Here is a 20,838-nt window from a genome sequence, read left to right on the forward strand (position 1 = left end):
GCTCGTAGAGAGAGAGTGGAATGATGGTCTTGACTGTATGCGTAGCACAGGAGCCAGAGGTATATTGCGATGTAGCAATAAAGAGTAGACAGTATGAGGACTGCCTAAGAACGAAGGGGCTGTAGTAGGAAGACTACAGCGAACGAAGAGAATAGACTAAAGATCCTCAGCCTACTCTATGGGCCTTTTATACTACTTTAGGAAATAGGGCGTGAGAATACCATATACGTATCCGTAGGTATTCTCTAAGTCGTCTCTCTCAATAATGTTACGACTGCTCGTCGGTAACCCCAAGAGTAGGAGGTTCTTCCCTAGGTCACTCGTGGAGGATGTGTGGAACGATGGTCTCGACTGTACGTGTAGCACAGGAGCCAGAAGTGTATTGCGATGTAGCAATGAAGAGAAGATTCCTGTATGTGAAGATACAGGAGAACGAAGAGAATAGACTGAAGATCGTCAGCCTATTCTATGGGCCTTTTATACTACTTTGGGAAGTGGGGCGTGAGAATACCAAATATGTATCTGTAGGTATTCTCTAAGTCGTCTCTCTCAATAACGACTACTCTTGTGCTTCTCCATTGGTCTCCTTCCGGCCAGGAGAGACTAGGAGGTTCATGCCCTGCGTGTGAGTAATTTATAAGGCGGCGTTCCATGCCCGCTAATACAAGGCCCGTGATACTCGACCAATGATTGATGATCCATTGGGAGTGGATGACCAAGGTTAATATCTGTACCTTGGTGTACGCCTCAACTTGTGAGGCCGCGTGATATTTGTAATGATCGTGTCGGTATAGACCGCCGTTAAGGCCCGACAGAACGTGATCATAACAATACCCCCTTTCTACGTCCTATTCGCCTGGTAGGACAGCGCTGTGCGCTTCATCGCCACTCCATATACGATTTGCTTTCTTGATCCAAAGACGGTCTCCGGATGCGACTTCCGGGACATGACTTCGTTTTCTGGGAGGAAGACCGACTTACGTCGTTTGATCCCCTAGGAGTTTTCCATCTCCGTTGAGCTGTTTGTTTGTCGAGTCGCGAGGTTATCCAGGCCTCCGCTCTCTAGGATGTTCTTCCTTCACCCGTGGGATTGATTCTGCCGCGGGTAAACCTCATCGCGGTCTTACTTCCAGCCCGCTTCTGGAATAGTATCAAGAAAGGCGTATGAATGCGAGTGGTGTGTGGATGTGTAGAAACTCTAGCATGTGGGTTCTAGTTCGTGTCATCAGGTTCTTCTTCTTCCTTCTCCGAGGGCCAAACCTCAGTGTTTCCAGGATAGTCGTCTATCCTCATGATTTGTTGTTCCTCTTGACGACAGTGGATGGCGCCCATGGACAAGTAGGTTGATCGCTTTACGAAGGCTTAGGCCTACTTCTCCAGGCTACCAGTCATGACGCCCCAAGCAGTATCGCTCCCATACGGTGAGCTCATCTCCGGTGAGGTTGCAGCCAAATCCCAAGCAGTATTGTCCCCATACGGTGGACTCATCTCCGGTGAGGCAGTTTACGGCGTCCAGAGTTTGTTTTTCACAAACGTGGGCCTATGGTGGGGAATACCACGTGTAGTGTTGGGTTCGAGGCAAGGATGTGAAGAGAATTAGACTTGAAGGGTGCAGCGAGGAATAAGGAGGAGTCTGACTCCTTTTCCAGGTCTGCCCATTCGCTTGCACGAGTAGACATCAAGACCACAGCTGATATATTAGTCGGGTTGCGAGATATATCCACGACTGGCAGTTTAAAACGTCATGCGGGACGGTCCGTAGTTTATCGTCGTTTCGGACGATCCGTAGTTTAACGTCTTTGCGGACGCGCTTCATCATCAACATGGAATATCTGTGGGGAAAGATGTTTCTGCACGCCGGAATTTCCATCGGTTGTGTGCATAGGGCCCTAGACCAGACTTTATCCCGCAGGTTTCCACTGAGGCATGATGGGAACGGTTTATGCTATATCAAACCGGATAACTTATACGTCTCAAGGTTATGAGACCGCTCAGTTTAACGCCGTGAGGTAGGCGGACCTGCAGTTTAACGCCGTGCATTAGGCGGCTTGCAGTTTAACGCCGTGCGATAGGCGGACTATCGTCTGACTGTGTCCCTCGAGTCACGATAGGCTTTTCCTCCGAGGATGAGGGTAGTTTAATGTCATTTCGGACATCGTCGACATATTCTCGTCAAGAATGATGTCGACCGATGATCCCTGTACTAAAAAGGGACGAGTAGTTTAACGTCATCTCGGACGATTCAGCACCAGAGTGATGAATCACAACTCCTATGCGGTAAGGAGCACGTAGTTTAGTGTCATTGCGGACCGATTGACACCATGGCGGTCAATCCACAACTCCTATTCGGTAAGGAGCAAATAGTTTTCCGTCATTGCGGACGCATTGGCGGCCAGGGGATTGGACGTCAATGACAACCCCTAGGTTCAGGGGCACCTAGTTTAACGTCGTCGCGGACGCGCGGTATCTTGTCAAGATCGCCACGCACGATCCCTATGCTTGAAGGGACAAGTAGTTTAGCGTCATTTCGGACGTCGATGCCATTGGCCTCGAACAATCCTCATTCTTGAGAGGACAATAGTTTAGCGTCATCGCGGACGTTGTTTCGCCACAAATATTGTGGAAAAACAATGCTTAGTTTAACGTCATCCCGGACGCTTCGTAGTTTATCGTCGTTTCGGACGATACCTAGTTTTACGTCGTCGCGGACGATTGTGGCGGAATAGACTTTGGGTGAGTGGCCCGCTCTTTGTCGTTCTTCCGCTATGTGGGCCAGACGAGAGTCGCGTGATCTAGTCCCTTCCTACTAGATCTTTGACTCGAGGCACGTGTCCTAGTTGCCTCCTGACTAGGTCTTGGAGCGGAATTTCTTGTACTTCGACTCCAGGACTAGACTGAGCGCTCCATGAAGAGATGCTTGCTCTTCCATGTCCCCAGACCCCTCGCTTGGATTTGAACCAAGACGACCCGATATTCTTTTACCGAAAAGCGAGTGAATATCGGAAGCGCTTCGACCTTTTATAGGCAGGGTTCTGTGACGCGAGTCCTTCCGCGCTTCGCCAGAATGCAACCACGCTCCTTTGGTCAATGGTAGTTTAACGTCATCTCGGACGGGGATAGTTTTCCGTCATTTCGGACGAGGACTAGTTTAACGTCATTGCGGACCCTTGTAGTTTATAGTCATTGCGGACCAAGCCTTTGGTAGTTTTACATCGTTCCGGATGTAATTTGGGGCCTCGCATCATTAGGAAGACTTGTGAGGTAGAGGCGGCCCGCTCTCTACATCATCTCATGCGCCAGCTGTAGGATCCCCTAATGTGGAAACGATCCTGTAAAACGGGAGATCCAAAGTGGGACGTCCCAAAACACCAGTCAGACCTTGACTGTGAGGGTTCACGATACGAGTTATGCATCATAATTTCTTGACTCGGACTTGCAACCGGTTATGTATGGGCACTTCGCTGTACCAAGGCGAAGGGCCTGCTTGTCGACACCTACGAGTAGAGTATATGTCATGTAGAGGGTTCCCTAATGCGGAAAAAACCCTGTAAAACTGAGGATCCAAATGGGACGCTCGATGCATCTGTCAGATTAACTCCTTGACAGCGAGGATGTGAAAGGATTCCGCCGTAGGTCGTACGTGGAATTATGCCCGCTGTTGTCCTTGATTCGTACCATCATTTGAACCTAGGACTGAAATGGTCAGGTACTTCCCCTGCCTTCTTATCTTTTCACAGTTTTAAGACATGCAGGTCCGATAGTTTAGACGTCATTCCGGACGCGCGGTAGTTTAACGTCTCTTTCGGACGAGGTCGTACAGTTTAACGTCTTGAGGGACGATCCTAGTTTTACGTCGTTGCGGACGATTGTAGTTTTACATCGTTTCGGATGTAATTTGTGTGTCAGGGGAAGGAGTTCCTCAACTTCCTTACCCCCTTTCTTCTCCCTATGCCCTGTTATTAGTCCGTTTAATAATCAAAAGGTCCTTGATAATCCCCGCCCCCTTCGTCCGGTCGGTAGTAAGGGTCCGCGTCGTCGTAATTTCCTGGGTCGTCTAGAGCATCCCATGCATCGAGCTCGGATCTAGTCCAAGAGCTATTTCTTCGAGCCTCCGAATCAGCGCGGCGAGTTCTGCGGCTACTTCGGTTATCCTCTCTTTTGTTCGTACGAAATCGAGCACTAGGAGGAGGCGATCCAGGCCGGTGTCGAATACTCCGGCCAGCAGTTGTTCCGCGTCCGAGGGTTGCCTGGTTTCCCCGACTCCGCCTTCCCTCATTTCTTCGATAGACGGGCGGTTCCTCCTCGTCGGTATTTCCTTGGGATAAGGGAAAACCTCGTATCCGGTGAGAGGGGGGAGTCGCGGTATGGCTATGCGCTGTAGGAACCTCTCGTTGTCTCGGTGGAGGGCGCTCCACGACCGTACGCGGAACCCTTCTTGGATTTGGTACAGGCGAGGGATGTTCTCCGGGACGTGGTACGTTCCAAGTGACAACTCGGAAAGGGTCGGTTCTGCTTGGTTGGACGTTTCCCAGTTCTCCTCCGAAGAGGAGAGCTGGAAGGAGCTCTCAGTTGACATATTGGGAGAACTCGTCAGGGTGGATGAGGAGGGCTCGGGGTCGCCCGTCATTATGGGCATACCAGGAGGCTGTGTCCGGGTCGGTTTGGAGGGCAAGCGTCCTGATCTGGAGACTGGCACTAGCCAGTCGTCGAGGTACGTCGCTATGTTCATTCCCGGGTTGTCCTGCCGAGAAGTTAGCGAGTCTTTGGAGGGCCATGGCTGTGGCCATTTGTATTACCGCGGAGATGGTGTTCCGCTGGAGGAGCGCGTCCGCGTGTCGCTCCAGTTCTCCGGTGTGAGGATCTGTACGAGGGGTAGGTCCTCCCATGGAGCTGGGAATCGGTCCACTAGTTGGTACTGGCGGAGGTGCAGTTTCTGATAGAACTGGTATTGGTTCAGCTTCTCCATGGCTTGGGAGTTGAGCTGCCGTTCTTGCTCGAAATCCCGAGGGACCTGCAACTCCACTAGGACACGTGCCTTCACTAGGAGGTGGAACTCCCACTGGTAATGGGCCAAGGCTCGACTGGTTTCGGTCATCAGAGCTTTCATGCCGTGGTGCATCTCGTGAGGCCCTCTCCGGTGAGGGTCTTCGGGTTCTTTCCCTTTCTTTGAACTTGGCATAGTCTTCGGCGTCGTCGTCGGAGAAGTTGTTGAGATGAGGGGTGAGGAGGACGCCGGTAGGTCCTGGTTGTTGAGGACTTGTTCCTCTATCAATTCGTCCAGCATCTGGTCGGTGAGGACTTGTTCCTCTTTCCACTCGTTCGACATCTGGATTGGCGACCATAAGGACGACATCGGGGGAGGAGTTTCTGGATGGAGACGAAGCATCGTGGTCGTCGTGGAGGAGCATTCGAGAGGGGAGTGTGTTCGAGAGGGGAAAGAGGTGAGAAGATGTTTTGTTGGAGTCCTCTCGTTGCTCCTTTTATAATCTTTCGCCCCTCCTCTCAGGCTGTTCCCGGACGAGGTTTGTCAGGGTATTGGTCATGGAAATCTTTCATGGCTTCTTCCGCCGTTCCTTTTAGGAGAGCGTAGGGCTCCCAGGTGTTGTCTGCTTCGGGATATCCCATCCATTTGACCAAGTATTTGGTTCCCCGTCCTTGCCGTTTTGAATCTACGATCATTTCTACTTCGTAATGTTCTTCGTCGTTCAATACCTCCGGTATTGGTCGCGCGAAGTTCTCTCCGTGGGCTTCAGTTTCTCTATATTTAGTGAGCACGGCGGCGTGGAATACCGGGTGGATCTTCCACTGCGGAGGAATTTGGAGTTTGTACGCCAGGGTTCCTACTTTTCCCAGTATCTTGAAAGGGCCATATCGCCTAGGGGCGAGCTTGAACTTAGGATGGGTTGTCCGAATATGGGTTCCTTCTAACCATACTTGGTCTCCTTCCTCCCATTGGGGAAGTTTCCTGTGAAGATCCCGGTCTTTGGCGTAATTGCTGGCTATCTGTAAGCTAGCGGCGGCTTCTTCCTGAACTTCTGTGATCGTCCTAATGCGTTCAGCTACCGCAGGTACCTTTGTCTCCAGCGCCGTGTCAGCTGAATAGGGGGGGTTGAAACCGTATAGCACTTCGAAAGGGGATCTCCCGGTGGCCGAGTGTTTCCGTGTGTTGTGTGAGAACTCGGCGAACGGCAAAAGGTCTACCCAATTGTCCTGATGGTAGTTGCAGAACGTTCTCAGGAATTGCTCGATCTCCTGGTTTACCCGTTCCGTCTCTCCATCTGTTTGGGGATGATACGCCGTGCTGAGAGCGGCGGTGATCCCTAGCTGTTTCCAGAGTTCTCGGGTGAATTTGGCCGCAAATTGAGGGCCCCGATCGGACACTATTTTGGTCGGCAGTCCATGTCGATTGAAAACGTTGTTTTGGAAAAGCACGGTTGTTTCTTCTGCCGTGATCGTTTTCTTGCATGGGGTGATGACTATGCCTTTTGACAGACCTTGATCCACTACCACGTTGATTGAGTCGAAACCTTTGCTTTCGGGTAGGTCCGTGACGAAATCTGTCGAGATGAATCGCCAAGGAACGTTGGTGGTTTCCAGAGGGTGGATAGGTGGGTGTGTCCTGTGTGTCAAATTCTTCGTAGATTGGCATATGGCACATCCATCCACATATTCGTGGACGAATTTTGTCATGTTTTGCCACCAGTAGTGTCGTTGCACCATTTCCAATGTTTTTGCTCTACCCGGGTGTCCTACCGCGGGTGCATCATGATGTGTTTTGACGATGAGTCTTCGGATGACGTCGTCTTTGGGGACGCATATGTGGCCGTTGCGTCTGGTGGTTCCGTCTTCGTATGTCCAATGTCCCAATAATCCTCTCATTCCTTGTGGTCCTACTCTTAAGAGTTTTGCGAGGGCTACCCTCGTTAGGGCATCGTGTTCCGATTTCGAGTTTCGGATGAGGGAAATGAGGTTTGAGGAGGTGATTTCCGTGGATTTTATATGCCGTGTCGGGGACGGTTCTACCAATGTTTCGTCGGATTTGTTGAAAAGCTTGGCCGGGAGTAAAATTTGAGATTTGTTGTCAGATTCTACCCCCTCACTTAGGTCTGGACGCCTGGACAGAGCATCGGAGTGATTTGTTGATCCTGCTTTATAGCTGAGTGTAAAGTCGAATCTGCTCAAATAAAGGCTCCAACGGGCGTGTCGTCGTGATAGGTCTCGCGCCGTTTGGAAATGTTCCAGGTTTTTGTGATCTGTCCAAATCTCGAAGGGATGTCGTGCTCCTTCGAGGTAGTGATTCCAGTGTTCCAACGCTTTTATTATAGCCAAGAGTTCCCGGTCATGAACATCATAATTCCGCTCTGCTGGTGAAAACGATCCAGAGAGGAAAGCGACTGGGTGCCAGTTGCCATCTTTTCCTTCTTGTAGAAGGGTAGCTCCATAGGCGATTAGTGATGCGTCCGTTACTAATCGATATGGGTGCATGGGATCTGGATAGTTCAAGACGGGTTTACTGATAAAAGCTTTCTTTAACCGTTCGAAAGCTTCTTGGCATTTTGCAGTCCAGTTCCATTTCTCGTCCTTTTTGGTAAGGTCGTGTAGGGGGCGCGCGATGAGTGAGAATTTGTCAATGAAGCGCCTGTAAAAATTTCCTAGGCCCAAGAAGGAGCGAATGTCGCGGACTGTGCGTGGGATTGGCCAATCTTTTATTGCGTCCACCTTTGAGTCCTCCATGGCGACATGGTCTTTTGAAATTGTATATCCCAGATATTGGAGCTTTTCCTTGTAAAACTCACATTTTTCGGGTTTCAAATATAGATCGTTGTCGCGTAGGATTTGGAAAACTTGGTTTAGGATTTTAACATGTTCCGCCATGGTTTTGGAGAAGACGAGGATGTCGTCCATATATACGGTTATCTTCCGGGCTGTGATGAGCTCCCTGAAGATCATGTTCATCATAGCTTGGAAGGTGGCTGGCGAGTTGGTTAGGCCGAAGAACATCACCGTAGGTTCGTAAGAACCCAACGGGGTGATGAAGCTCGCCTTCCACTCATCTCCCTCTTTGATGCGTATATTGTTGTATCCCCATCGCACATCCAATTTGCTAAAAATGATGGCCCCTTTTATTACGTCCAGTAGTTCTTGGATTAGTGGAAGGGGGCACACATTCGGGATGGTGTGCGAATTTAAATGGCGATAGTCCTGTACCGGGCGTAGTTTTCCATCTTTTTTTCCTATAAAGAAAAATGGGGCTGCTGTTTGCGAGGTGGATCGACGGATGGTTCCTCTTTCCAGATGTTCCTTGATGAATTTTCCTAATTCATCGTGTTTTTCTGGGCTCAGGGCGTAGATTTTGGGCACTTGCGGTTTGAAGGTTGGTTTTAAGTCGATGGCATGATCCCAGTAAGTGTGTTCTGGGAGTCGCTGCGACTTTCGTTCGCTAAAAATGTCCAAAAATTCGTGATGCGCCTTGGGAACTCTTTCCTTTAGATTGGTGACGATGATTTCGTCTTCCAGGTCTTGGTCGAAGCTGGCAAATCCTGACGGTTCGGGGGCCAGTTTCCGAATAACTGGGTCCCGGGTGGCCTGTTTTCCTGAGGGTTTGTCTGGGAGATCAGGTTCTCCCCCGTTTGGCGGAAGAGATGGCTTGTCTTGAGCCTTTCGTTTCTCTTCTGCGTATTTCCTTATGTCCTTTAGGAGCCATTTCCTTTTGAGGTATGCTCGTAGTCGGACGCCAAACGTTCCGCTGTGATCGCGGAGTCCTACATCTTCCGATAGTCTTCGGAGATGTTCGAGGCGCTGTTTTTCGCGCTCATTGATGCGTGGTTTGCGCCGTGGCTCCACGTCTGATAACCGCCTACTGTATGGCGGTTCTTCCCTTGCCCTGGTGAACCCATATGGTTGCTGGCATTTCTGGGGGCACCGATCAAAGTGCACTTCTCGTCGCCTCCATTCGATGGAGGGATCGTGGTATTTCAGCCAATCTGTTCCCAGGATAAGGTCGTCTTTCCCTAGATTGGAGATAAACATCTGGACGCGCTCGGTATGCGTTCGTCCACTGATGTCCCGAATGGTGAGGTTCACATCCAGGGCGGATCGGATGAGACCTGCTTTGTTAATGGTATCGTCGACGTTCCGGACGCGAATGGGGTTGTTGAGTGTATAGGTGGGGAAACGATGTCTCTTGACCCAAGTTTCGTTTACTATAACCCCTTCGCAGGCCGAGTCGATGGTTGCCTTTGCTCCAGCGCTTTGACTCCTGTTTGATACTTTCACGTTCAGGCGTATGGGTGTGATGATACGGTCGTTCATTGCTCCGATACGAATACAAGTGCGGGCATCAAACTCGGGTCGTCCTTGACCTCTCTCCTTCGCTGGTGAGGGAGAGGTCAGGAAAAACGCTCCGCGTGTCCCAAGATTATTTCTCTGGCTTCATCCTCTCCTAATTCTCCGAGCACTGCTCCGATTCGAGCAGAATGACTGACGCCTCCGTCTCCCCGTCGTCCGTTAGGTAGCATAGTGCGCTGCCCATGGTTCGTCTGGGGTCGTCCGGATGGGGTAGAGTGAGGACGTTCCATCGAAGAACCAGGTTGTGGTACCCGCTGGTTGTTGCGATGAACATCCTCTGTCTCCATTCCTCGATATATTCCCGCTTGGTTTCCCATAGCGGGTGCGTCGTCTTCTCCCTCCAAATCAACCGCGCGGTTTCTTCTCCCTGTTGTACCCATGCGTCTTTTCGAGTTTCCTCGAATCGGTTGAACGCCTCTGCGTAATGATGGGCAGTCAGCATTCCAGTGTCCTGTTTTCTTGCAATGGTAACAGGCGCCAGGAGGCTTGCCGTCATATTTCCGCTTTTGGCTAAGGGCATTGCGCTTGCGTGTCGCGTCAATGTCCATGTCAACAACTTGGTTGTTCATTCTGCGAGGGGCGTTTGTGGAATTGTAGCGGGGAGAGATTTGGTTATGAAAACGATTCAGATAATCGCTTCGAAAGGAGGTGGAGTTGGCGAGGATGGCCTTTTGAGCTGTTCTGGCTCGAAGTCGTCCATCTATTTCGCAGGCTGTATTGATCCAGTCCTGAATCGTATCCTTTGGCTGAACTTCCTTGTCGTATATTTTGTCCATGACGCGCGGGTCTAACCCGCGTTGGAAGTAAGGGACTTGCTCTTTATCGGAGATGTCGGCATCGGCGGCGATGAGAATGAATTGGTTGGAGTATTCATCAACCGTCATTCGTCCTTGGGAGAAGGCCATGAGTGCGCTTCGCGCCTTGTCGGTCTTGCCCGTCTCCCTGAACTGTAATTTGAACTTGGCTAGGAAGTCCTTCCAGGTGCCTAGATCGGTAGGTGGATCTGCTCCTACTGATTTGAGGAGGAAGTTCTCCGCCCAAGCTCCCGCCGTGCCGTATCTCATGCATGAGAGCACAAGGGATATTTTGTCTTGATCGGTCTTGTACCGATCGGATTCTGCTGCGAAAAGAAGGAGGCATTGGAGCATGAATTTCTGGGATTCAATGCGGTCGCCTGTGTAATTGTCTGGGAGTTTGACTTTTCCTCTTCCGGGTTGTACTGTCGCGGAAGGGGTGTTTGTAGAAGTCGAAGCTTGTCCCGACATTTCGGCGAGTGGTTCGTTTCGGGTGTTGATCGGTGTTTGGTCTGGTGAGTCGGAGTCTGATTCCGAGGTTGTTTCCTCTTGCTCCGAGTCTTCGGGGATTACCGGCGCCGGTTCCCTGTATGGTGGGGCTAGTTCCCACTGAGCTTCTATTTCGTTCCAAATATCCTCTTCTTCTGTTCCGTCTTCAAGTGTGAAGTAATAACGCCCGTTTCGGTATGAGCAGTTATCGTAATTCGGAGGGGCAGTTCTGTTATTGTCTTCGTAGACCCAGAAATCCCCTTCGCGCCGGATAGGGCAATTGTTGTGACGGAGTTGGTTATTGATACGTCTAGTGCCTGGTGGGTATTCCTGGCCTAGGTCTTGCTCCAGAGTGTATGCAGTAACGCTTTCTCAATGGGGGTCTATATCCCCACTGAGCAAGGTTATGAGAGAGAGTGTGGCAGCAAGCTAGTGCGAGCAAGGTAGGGGCAGAAGAGTCTATTCTAGTGTTACGACTGCTCGTCGGTAACCCCAAGAGTAGGAGGTTCTTCCCTAGGTCACTCGTGGAGGATGTGTGGAACGATGGTCTCGACTGTACGTGTAGCACAGGAGCCAGAAGTGTATTGCGATGTAGCAATGAAGAGAAGATTCCTGTATGTGAAGATACAGGAGAACGAAGAGAATAGACTGAAGATCGTCAGCCTATTCTATGGGCCTTTTATACTACTTTGGGAAGTGGGGCGTGAGAATACCAAATATGTATCTGTAGGTATTCTCTAAGTCGTCTCTCTCAATAACGACTACTCTTGTGCTTCTCCATTGGTCTCCTTCCGGCCAGGAGAGACTAGGAGGTTCATGCCCTGCGTGTGAGTAATTTATAAGGCGGCGTTCCATGCCCGCTAATACAAGGCCCGTGATACTCGACCAATGATTGATGATCCATTGGGAGTGGATGACCAAGGTTAATATCTGTACCTTGGTGTACGCCTCAACTTGTGAGGCCGCGTGATATTTGTGATGATCGTGTCGGTATAGACCGCCGTTAAGGCCCGACAGAACGTGATCATAACAAATAACGACTACTCTTGTGCTTCTCCATTCATCTCCTTCCGGCCAGGAAAGACTAGGAGCTCAATGCCCAGTATGTGAGTAGTTTGTAAGGCGGCATTCTATGCCCGCATGCAATATGGCTCGTGATACTCGACCAACGATAAGGTGATCCGTTGGGAGTGGATGACCAAGGTTTTATCTGTACCTTGTTGTATGCCTCAACTTGTGAGGCCACTTGATATTTGTGATGATCGTGTCGGAATAGACCACCGTTAAGGCCTGACAGAACATGATCATAACAGAGAAGATGTCAATGGCTTTACAAACAAGCTGTGATTATTTGAAGTAGTTTCTCTTATCTGCCATGTTCCATGTGTTTTATAGTGCTGTAATCTACTCATTCTGATCTTTGTAGGCCTCAAAAAAGGCCTAAAATGTGCAATCTGGCAATTTTTGAGCACTCAGAAGGCCTGATTTGGCCAGTCCAGCAAAGATTTTGACTTTTTGAGGCCTGGTAGCACAATCTGAACATTTTTTGCTAATCTTACACATGCCTGAATTTATCCGGCACAATTTGGCCAACTTTTGACAAACTTCCACCCGGCCTCCCAACATATTTTCGGGGGTCCTCCTTGCACCTCGTCCGGGGACCGGGACGGACTGCATGCTGGCGTGGTGACAAGGATGTATGCAGTAATCTCCCGAAGAATGACTAGAAAGTCTGGACTAGCAACGTAAGCGGTAGTCGGCCCCGTTGTCATTGAGACTCATTTGCGTGAGGAACAAGCGAAGGCTGTCTAAACGCGTACATGAGCAAGATGACTCCTTTGATGGATTAAATGAGACCACGTGCCATAGACGCGTCGCGTCCAAGTCTCCCTCTCGGTTTTCGCTTCCCGACCACATGTGACATGACTTCTCCTACTATAAAACCATTCCACAACAGCATGTCTCCATCCTCAGAGCCCCTCATGTCTTTCCCTGTCCTTGACAATCTCGCAGACGGTGACCTCATCCACCAGCGTTTCGTCCTCGTCACAGGCACCATCTCCTCGCTCAACGAGCTGAATGAAAGCGCGTCGCCGTACATCACCGTAGACACCCTATCCTTCCCATCTCAAACGTTCCCGATCTCGCCTGAGACAGGCGCGTGGAAGGCCCTCGTGCATCTGCAGCCCGGTCCTCAGACCATATCTTTCACCTTGAACGGCAACGCCAGCGCTACGCTCGTTGTCTCGAATGTTTCCTATCTCCCTCTGCTTCATATTGCTCCCTTGCATCTAGCGATCATGGTCGCGAAGGACAGCCCCCAGTGGATGGACTGTCCTCCCGATAAGGCTGCCAGCCCTTCTCACCGAGACCTCGCCGCCGCTATCAAGAAGATGCGGATGTTAGTATCCGTCCACCCTTAACCTGAATCGCTGAATCATTCTGGTTTCTAGGTGGGCTTACATGTGTCAAGCATACACCGCCGAGGAGATGCGCAAGAATGGCTTTGGTCGCCGCAGGTCAGTCTCTGCGCGGTTCGCTTTGATCGCGCTGAGCGCCTTTACAATGTTCATCGTGGATTCTTATCATCAATGGACAGCTTCCGTCTCGAAGAGGAATGGGCTCAGGACACGCTCAGCATCGCAGACGAAGAGCCTACCTGGCGCGTGACCGCGAAAGTGCACACCATCAAGTCCGAATACACAACCGCACAGATTCGCAACTCGAACCTGGCACAGCAGAATCCGAGGGCGGGCAACAAAGGTAGACCGGTTCGTTCGCAATACCTGCCATGACTGACCCTGCGATGCGCAGACGGGCTGTACAACTACTTCCACCAGGCAATCGGGCGGTATGCGGGTCCCTTCCAGGTGTTCAAAGGCGAGAGCGAAGGTCCTGTTATCGCAGGACTGATTCTCGATTCACAGTGCGTGACCTACTCTTGTGCACGAGGCGTTTTGTAGATTGATTTTGATCCAATAACGCAGTTATGACCCTGCCCACGACCTGATTACCGGCCACGCAGCTCTCGGCGGGACAGGCGGAGAGCATGGCAAGGTGCACCTTGGGTGAGTGTACGGTGTCAAATCGACGGAGGCTCAAGCTCATTCTATCATTTGTGACGCCCAACAGGATGTTTGGAAGCCACACGCACTGGGCATGGCCACGCTTCGTAGAGGAGATGGTGCCCTGCTTGCTCGATGCGACCCGCGTGACAGCGCGCAGTGGCGTTGGAAATGACAATGGTGAGCTCATTCTTGGGCCAACAGGCATCGCCAGACTAACGTGAGCGCGAAGGCGAGTGTGGGACATATTGGGAGGCGTGCTGTATAGGACAGGGCGCGGCGCTGCATGAAGTCGGGCATGCTTTCGGGTTACCACATCAGTCTTCAGGTCAGCTGCTGCATCCATAGATCGCAGAACGAGGCATGCTCAATGTGTGATGCTAGGAATTATGAGCCGTGGCTATGTCGAGTGGAACAGGAGCTTCGTTGCCAAAGGTGAGTTCAGTCGGTATCGGCATGCATGTATCTTGCTCATATGTGCAGAGAGCTATTCTGCGCGCCTAAAAACCCCTGGACGCCTTTCCATGCCTGCGAAAACTTCAAATCATTGGCACCTCGCTGATATGCTTCATCTCGCGATTCACCCTTTGTTCGCACTGCCAGGGGATAAACCGCGCACCAGCACCAAGGCAGCGATCTCGATGCAGCCGCTGAGGGACCGCGTAGTCATCAAGAGCGAGCGGGGAATCGCATTGGTGACATGGACGCGGAACGGGCGGCTCGTACGGGAAGAAGACATGCGAGCCAGGGGACTGCTGGATTTTGTGCTGAAGCTGGACGAGGTGCACAAGGACTTCGATGAGACCGATGCGAAGAGGGAAGACAAGGAGACACCTGTGAAGATCGGCTTGACGGTTACGGCCGGTGATGGCGCGCAGAAGACGATCGAGGATTTCTGGGAGTACACGAGTGAGGCACTTGTGACGCTCCCCGGGTGCGAGTTTGTGGTGAAGAAGAAGAGCGTGATGAGCGGGGGCCCCGAGGGCAGCTGGGGAGTATGGCGATGGGCGGTGCTGCTCACGAAGCTCGGCAAAAAGGGCCAAGGTGCGCTCATTGTTCTGGTCGTTCACAGGATAGCCGTTGACCGCGCACGTGCAGTCATTCGTGCGAAGAAGCTGCAGATCCAGAGGGGCGCGTGGTTCGACGGGGTGTATGTGCACTACGAAGACGGCACGCGTGAGATCATGGGTGCGAAAACAACTGCGCACGGCGGCGAGATGCAGCTCGGCGGGGGTACGACGTGGTTGAGTATTGGTGAGGATGAGACAATCAAGAGCCTGAAAATACGCGCGGGTGAGTATGGGTTTGTGAACGAGGTCAAATTTGTCAAGGGAGAGGTTGCTGGTGCAGTCCCAAATGGGATGGAGGAGCTGAAGCCAGATGAGGGAGAAAAGATCAGTGAGTCGCGCCCCTTGCGTCTTTTTGGCCTTTTCACTGATCCCTCTCTTTAAGTCGGATTCTATGGTGAGAACTCCCGACCAAGGTAGTTGAACGATGAGACTGACTTTTTTTTCACTTCGTCGCATACAGGAAAACATCAAGTACGCCCCTGATTGCATTTTATTTGCTCGAATGCTCATCCAGTCTGCAGCATGACAACGGGTATTGCCCCACCCTCGAGTTCGGGATCTTGACCATACCCGCAGGTGCTGAGCTTCCAAAGGAGGCGTACGAAATCCCTGCGCTGCGAAATACTGATGGCGGGTCGGCTGTGACTCAGGCAGGAGGGAACGGAGAGGCACAAGGGAATGACGAGAAAGACGAGGAAGACGACGGGTATATTAGTGATGGAGATGAGATGGAGGAATGATGGCATGGTGGTATCGAAGATGGGAATAATGGACTATGGTGCTAACGATCCATTTTGGTGGAATATCAAGGGCATATATATCATTCTGGGGCATTTAATCCATTTTTTTTGGAGAATTGCAATCGCAGAGTTAGCTAGGATATATCGCAAGATACGCACGGATCACATACCAAATTTCAGTACATGTCCTGCAATGTGAGAAGCTGTCCCAAGGTTGTTTGCAATGCGCGGCGCGCGCAAGCACCAGACGCGTCCCTCCGAGTTGAGCTCGGCGTTTGCCGGATGGTTCGTTCTGGCGGCAGGCCTCCTCATCAGGCGATGTCCGTAACACTGCGCTGTCCAGCTCAACCTTCCATCCCCTCATTGTCTTCATGGCCTCCTGGTCCTGGCCCCGTCAGACCTACTGCCACGGTCCAGCCGCCGAAGGCCACCTGCACACCGGTAATTCAAGGTCCGCCTTTGTCCACAGCACCACTCGGCGGGGCTTCTTGTCCAAGCACCAAACGAGCCACCCGTGGCTCTTACGTCACCGCCGCGAGCTTTGACCTCCTCCAGAGCCCATAAATACCCTGCCTCAAACCAAGAGCCTCTTCTCCCAGCACACTCACCCGCAACCCACCACCGAACACCATCCAACGTCTCCCACTTCTCCATATACTCATCACAATGTCCGGATTCCAAGCACTCCTTGACGCTGCACACTATGCATCCCAGGTGCGCCCACTGCCGTCTGCTTCTCGCCGTGTGTCCTGTCGCTAACGCCTTATGGTAGGAGCAGCACTCGTATGCAAACTACGAGTACTCGTCCACCGCGTTCAATGACGCGTCGTGGGGCTTGTGCACCGACAATGTCCCCACCTTCGAGCCATCCTCCCCGCCGTCCATGCCACACCTCATGCGATGGAGCGGCGAGCACGGCCTGACCCCGGCCTTTAGTACGCCTCGCTCATTGACCGGCCCTTCCTCCAGCTCCTTCCCTCGCGCTGCCGCCGGCCCTCAACGTCGAGCCAAGGCGCACAAGCGTAGCGTACGCTTTGCGTACACGCAGACGACTGCAGAGGAACGGCGCGCGCTCAAGAAGCGCCCGTCTACCCCCCTACCGACGCTCTGCAAGGCGTTGCCCCCATCCCCCGCCTCCGACCTCGGTGCCCCCTCCTCTGCGCCCTCCTCTGACTCGGAGTCCTCCTCTCCCCCGCGTCTCCCCAAGCTTCGCATCGCCGGTGGCAGATCCCTCGCGTTCATGTGCCTGCAGCTAGCCAACAGCACAATATAATGCCACCCACGGGCACGACGCATCCTGGTCATATCTCCCCTTACGGATCCGCCGGCAGCGCGTTCCCAGCGCGGGGGAAGCCAATGGGAGAGCCACAGGAGTATCTCGACGCGCGTCTGCGCCGGCACGCCTTTCGGCCCACAGAGCTTCTGTACGTAGTTTGATCGAGTGTTTTTCGCATGGGTCGGGCGCCATGGCGCTCACGCGTTTCGTCGGTCAAGGGCAGTGCATTCCAGCCGCTCTGACTACTTCCGAGCCTCCTCAATAGTCGTGCCGTGGAGCTTGTCTGTTGTTTTATCGGCCGCACCGCGGAGATGGATCGCAAACCGGGAAGAGTTATTGACGCATTCATGCAACCGCAAGGACGATGGGCTGCATGATTTTTTTTATTTTTTATTCTTATCCCGCCGTTTCTTGTGGCATCTAGGGTATCCAGGGAGGGGGGCTGTGTACTAGTGATTCTGTGTCTCTGAGTGTTTCCCGCGCTGTTTTTGTTGTAGTCTACTAGGTCCGAAGTGCTTGGGCCTCGATGAATTGTTCCTTCGTTCGAATAAGGCGCGCGGGTGACGATGTCGTCGGTGGTGAGGGCAGACCAATCGGCCGGCGTGAATGAATGAATGAATGAAATCGGGGCTGGAGCGGCAAAGGCCGAGGGCGTGGGAAGATTGCAATGCGCATGCGGCGCGCTCGACGACGCCCGCGACGACGACCACTCCTTCCTCCTCCCCTCCGCACACGTCTCCCGCATCCCCTCCAGCCATGAAGCGCTCTCTCACGTCGGGAAGATCAGCGTCGCCCACAAACACAACATACTCGGGCATCTCCAACTACCGCACAGAGTCGTACCGGCCCATCAAGGACGCTGCGCCGCTCGACCCCCGCCTCATCGCCCGCACCCACTTCGAGGAGCTGAACCGCTACCTCGCCTCCTACCTCGCCAAAGGTATCTCTCTCTCTCTTCTCTTCATCGCACTCGACGTCCGCGCTAGACTCTTCTCACAGAGCCCGCAAACTCCCGCTCGACCGCCCGTCAGAAGCTCACCCGCCTCACCCGCCAGCAGTTCCAGGAGCTCTCCACCGACGTATATGATGAGCTTGTCCGCCGCAAGAACAACGCGGACACCAACGACAGTAATCTCATCCCTTCGCGCCCTCTCGCGCCCCCTCTCACGCTCTCTTGCAGTTCCCTTTCTCCCCGTCCGCGACGACTTTCACCCGAAGCGCAACCAAGCCCGCCAAAAGCTCGCTACCCTGCCCACCTCTCGCTTCAAGGATCTCTCCAGCGATGTCTACTACGAGCTCGCGCGGCGATACCCAGAGTTCAAGGAAGAGGTCTGTCCCGCCTCCGTCCGCCTCCCATTCCTGCCTCCCGCACTCACTCCATCGTCAGACAGAGAATCCACCCAGCCAATCCCCCGGCTCCACCTACGACGACTATCCCTCCCCCGACTTCCCCACGTCCCCCCGCTCAAACGGCCCCACCCCGCCTCCCAACCCCCGCCTCACCCGCACTTCCGACGATCGCGATCGCCCCGGCAGCAGCGGCACCCGCCGCCGTCCTAGCGAAGACGATTTTGGCTCCTCTAACCGCCGCAGCGAAGACCCTTACGGCGGTGTCGGCGACGACGCACCCTTCCCCCCGTCCTCGCGTCGACGGCCCTCCGAAGACCTGCGCCAGGACCCCGCCGGCCGCCGCCCGAGCGCAGCCAGCGCGAGTGACTCGACCAGCACCACCAACGCCCAGAGCGCCACCGCCAAGAGCCAAATGATCATCCCCAACAAGAGCACCATCGCAGAGGAGGACATCGAGGTCCCCTACGGCCGTGACGCGCGCGAGAGCGGCAGCACCGCCGGCGAGGAGCCCGACCCGGACGATATGGAGGGCGGCCTCAGCGCGCTCACCCGCCGCCTCGGCAGCGTCGACGAGGACGCGGGCGGGCGCAGTGGCGGCGACGACTATTACGACAAGATGTCATTCGGGCGCGCGTCCGTCGCATCCGATCGCTCGCTCAAGAACGGCCGCGCGAGCGTCGGCGCAGGCGAGGAGCATGAGAAGATGCGCCGCGACTACGAGTTCAAGATCGCCACCATGCAGAGCCGCATCGCCGGCCTCGAGCGCGAGGTCGAGGGCGCGGGCGAGAGGGAGCGCCACAGGACGGAGAGCGACGAGCGCGTTCAGCAGCTTGAGGCCGAACTCGGCGAGCTCAGGCGGGTGAGTCATCCGTCGTGCGTGTCCTGCCGTCTGTTCAACCCCCCTTCGTGCAGCGCGCAGAGGAGCAGAGCGCCACGATGCTTGCAATCCAAAAGGAGCTCGCCGACGCGCGGGAGGACCACGAGCGCACGCGGGAGCGCGAGGCGCGCCGCGCGCGCGAAGACGAGGACGAGCTGCAAATCCTGCGCGAGCGCTGCGAGCGGCTCGAGGACGAGCGCTGCGAGCGGCTCGAGGACGAGCGCGCGGGCGGCATCGGCGGCGCCAATCCCGAGATCATGGACCAGCTGCGCTCTGACATGGAGGGCCTCCTCGCGGAGGTCTCTGACCTCTCGCGGCGCAACGACGAGCTGATGACCTCGAAAGACTCAGACCTCGTTGTCATCCGCGACATGGACATCCAGCTCAAGGACTACAAGCGCAAGTACGAGCAGGCCAAGACCGAGCTCCGGAGCCTCAAAGGTGCGCTCTCGTCTCTCGTCCCCGTGCACGAGTGTCGGCTGACCGCGCCCTACACAGCCACCTCGCAGATATTCCTACAAACGCCCAAGTTCGACGAGCAGCTGCCCATGTCGCAGGACGGCGGCATCCCCGACATCCACGTCACCGCCTTTTTGACCGCGATCGACAACCTCCTCTCCGCCGGGCGGTCCAACGCCCCGACGCGCGTCCTCACGCCCATGAAAGCCGTCGTGAACGCGGTTTCCGCCATCGTCGATGACGTCCGCGCGTACGAGCGCCGCCCGCGGCGGGACCGCGCCCCCGAGGCAGACCTCGATCTGCTCCACGCGCTGCGCGAGCGCGCCGAGGCGACCCTTGGCAACCTCGTCGCCGCCTCCAAGACGCACGCCACCAGCTCCGGCCTGTCCCCTGTCAGCCTCCTCGACGCCGCCGCGAGCCACGTCTCGGCCGCGGTTACCGAGATCGGCCGCGCGGTGTTCATCCGCAGGGCGACTAAGCAGGAGCAGGAGCAGTACGCGCCCGCGCCTGCGCCAGCGTCCGCTTCGAACGGGTTCTCGCCCACTCTGCGCTCAGTCGAGGAAGCGAAGCCAGCGGCATCCGCGCAGCGCGCGAGCTCGTCATCGGCCTCGAACAGGCGCGTTGACCGCTCCGAGGAGGAGTACTACCCGCTGCAGCTCAACCTACTCCGCCAGCAACCGCCCGACTCGGCCGGGTCGCAGTCGGGGCGCACGCCGTTCTCGGGGCGCTCGTCGGGCGACGGCCGCTCCCGCAAGGCGTCGTCGGAGCGCTCGAGCTCCGCGGGCAGCTCACCGCCGCCGATCTTTGACCGGGTGCCTACGGGGAGCACGACGGGCGTGCTCAGCGACGACTCGGCGGTCGCGGAGGGCTCCGAGGATGCTTGGACGGAGCTCAAGGTACGTTTATGCTCCGGTTCGTTCTCCCATCGCTCACGTTTTCGCAGCCCTATCTCGAGGCGCAGACCGAGTCGATCGTCTATGCCATCCAGAGCGTGCTGTCCGGCGTCCGCTCCCCGACGCCCTCGCCGACGCTCAACGAGAACCTCACGCAGATCATCACGATCGTGTCCAGCATCGTCGCCGTCTGCCACGACAACCTCCCGCCCGCGTCGGCGCAGCAGGGGAACGATATTTTGCACGAGCTCAGCGACCACGCGAACAAGCTCAGCGAGGTCCAGGCCATGCCCGAGGTGACCAAGGAGTCGCGGCAGATCATGGCCAAGTCGAGCTTCGCCATCGCCAACGCGATGAAGGGACTGATGAAGTTGTAGTCCCCCGGCCCATCGCTTGGACTTGAGGGGCTGGGTCTTTCTATCGTTTGCCACACGCATGCATGCATGCATGCTACTGCTGCTTGTTCGATATGTATTC

At 54.4% G+C, this 20,838-nt stretch overlaps 7 protein-coding genes across 7 annotated transcripts; 4 read left to right on the forward strand and 3 right to left on the reverse strand.

Moving 5' to 3' along the window:
- Positions 1–3,968: 3,968 nt before the first annotated feature.
- On the reverse strand, positions 3,969–5,386 carry HETIRDRAFT_108308 (uncharacterized protein; the record flags this gene model as incomplete). Its single annotated transcript, XM_009555195.1, has 4 exons — positions 3,969–4,109; positions 4,169–4,741; positions 4,797–4,814; positions 4,868–5,386. 4 exons carry the CDS (start codon positions 5,384–5,386, stop codon positions 3,969–3,971), a joined length of 1,251 nt encoding a protein of 416 aa, XP_009553490.1.
- A 206-nt stretch (positions 5,387–5,592) lies between these two features.
- Positions 5,593–5,922, reverse strand: HETIRDRAFT_247620 (uncharacterized protein; the record flags this gene model as incomplete). The annotated part of the gene is made up of 1 exon (XM_009555196.1): positions 5,593–5,922. A coding segment is annotated over one exon (330 nt), but the record flags the coding sequence as incomplete, so codon positions are not given.
- Positions 5,923–6,657: 735 nt separating this feature from the next.
- HETIRDRAFT_332302 (uncharacterized protein) lies at positions 6,658–6,870 on the forward strand (the record flags this gene model as incomplete). Its single annotated transcript, XM_009555197.1, has 1 exon — positions 6,658–6,870. A coding segment is annotated over one exon (213 nt), but the record flags the coding sequence as incomplete, so codon positions are not given.
- A 2,519-nt stretch (positions 6,871–9,389) lies between these two features.
- HETIRDRAFT_332407 (uncharacterized protein) lies at positions 9,390–10,613 on the reverse strand (the record flags this gene model as incomplete). Its single annotated transcript, XM_009555198.1, has 1 exon — positions 9,390–10,613. The coding sequence occupies one exon, from the start codon at positions 10,611–10,613 to the stop codon at positions 9,390–9,392; it is 1,224 nt and encodes a 407-aa protein (XP_009553493.1).
- A 2,000-nt stretch (positions 10,614–12,613) lies between these two features.
- HETIRDRAFT_108305 (uncharacterized protein) lies at positions 12,614–15,506 on the forward strand (the record flags this gene model as incomplete). Its single annotated transcript, XM_009555199.1, has 13 exons — positions 12,614–13,032; positions 13,085–13,165; positions 13,231–13,394; positions 13,446–13,557; positions 13,619–13,699; positions 13,764–13,876; positions 13,929–14,024; positions 14,081–14,131; positions 14,180–14,740; positions 14,795–15,094; positions 15,149–15,160; positions 15,227–15,237; positions 15,288–15,506. 13 exons carry the CDS (start codon positions 12,614–12,616, stop codon positions 15,504–15,506), a joined length of 2,220 nt encoding a protein of 739 aa, XP_009553494.1.
- A 666-nt stretch (positions 15,507–16,172) lies between these two features.
- Positions 16,173–17,024, forward strand: HETIRDRAFT_456500 (uncharacterized protein; the record flags this gene model as incomplete). Its single annotated transcript, XM_009555200.1, has 4 exons — positions 16,173–16,220; positions 16,279–16,726; positions 16,759–16,930; positions 17,006–17,024. 4 exons carry the CDS (start codon positions 16,173–16,175, stop codon positions 17,022–17,024), a joined length of 687 nt encoding a protein of 228 aa, XP_009553495.1.
- Positions 17,025–17,538: 514 nt separating this feature from the next.
- On the forward strand, positions 17,539–20,738 carry HETIRDRAFT_127025 (uncharacterized protein; the record flags this gene model as incomplete). The annotated part of the gene is made up of 7 exons (XM_009555201.1): positions 17,539–17,722; positions 17,782–17,910; positions 17,963–18,111; positions 18,170–18,991; positions 19,045–19,450; positions 19,508–20,364; positions 20,412–20,738. 7 exons carry the CDS (start codon positions 17,539–17,541, stop codon positions 20,736–20,738), a joined length of 2,874 nt encoding a protein of 957 aa, XP_009553496.1.
- Positions 20,739–20,838: the final 100 nt, after the last annotated feature.

Source organism: Heterobasidion irregulare (assembly GCF_000320585.1).
Source record: "Heterobasidion irregulare TC 32-1 unplaced genomic scaffold scaffold_14, whole genome shotgun sequence".
NCBI lineage: Eukaryota > Fungi > Basidiomycota > Agaricomycetes > Russulales > Bondarzewiaceae > Heterobasidion > Heterobasidion irregulare.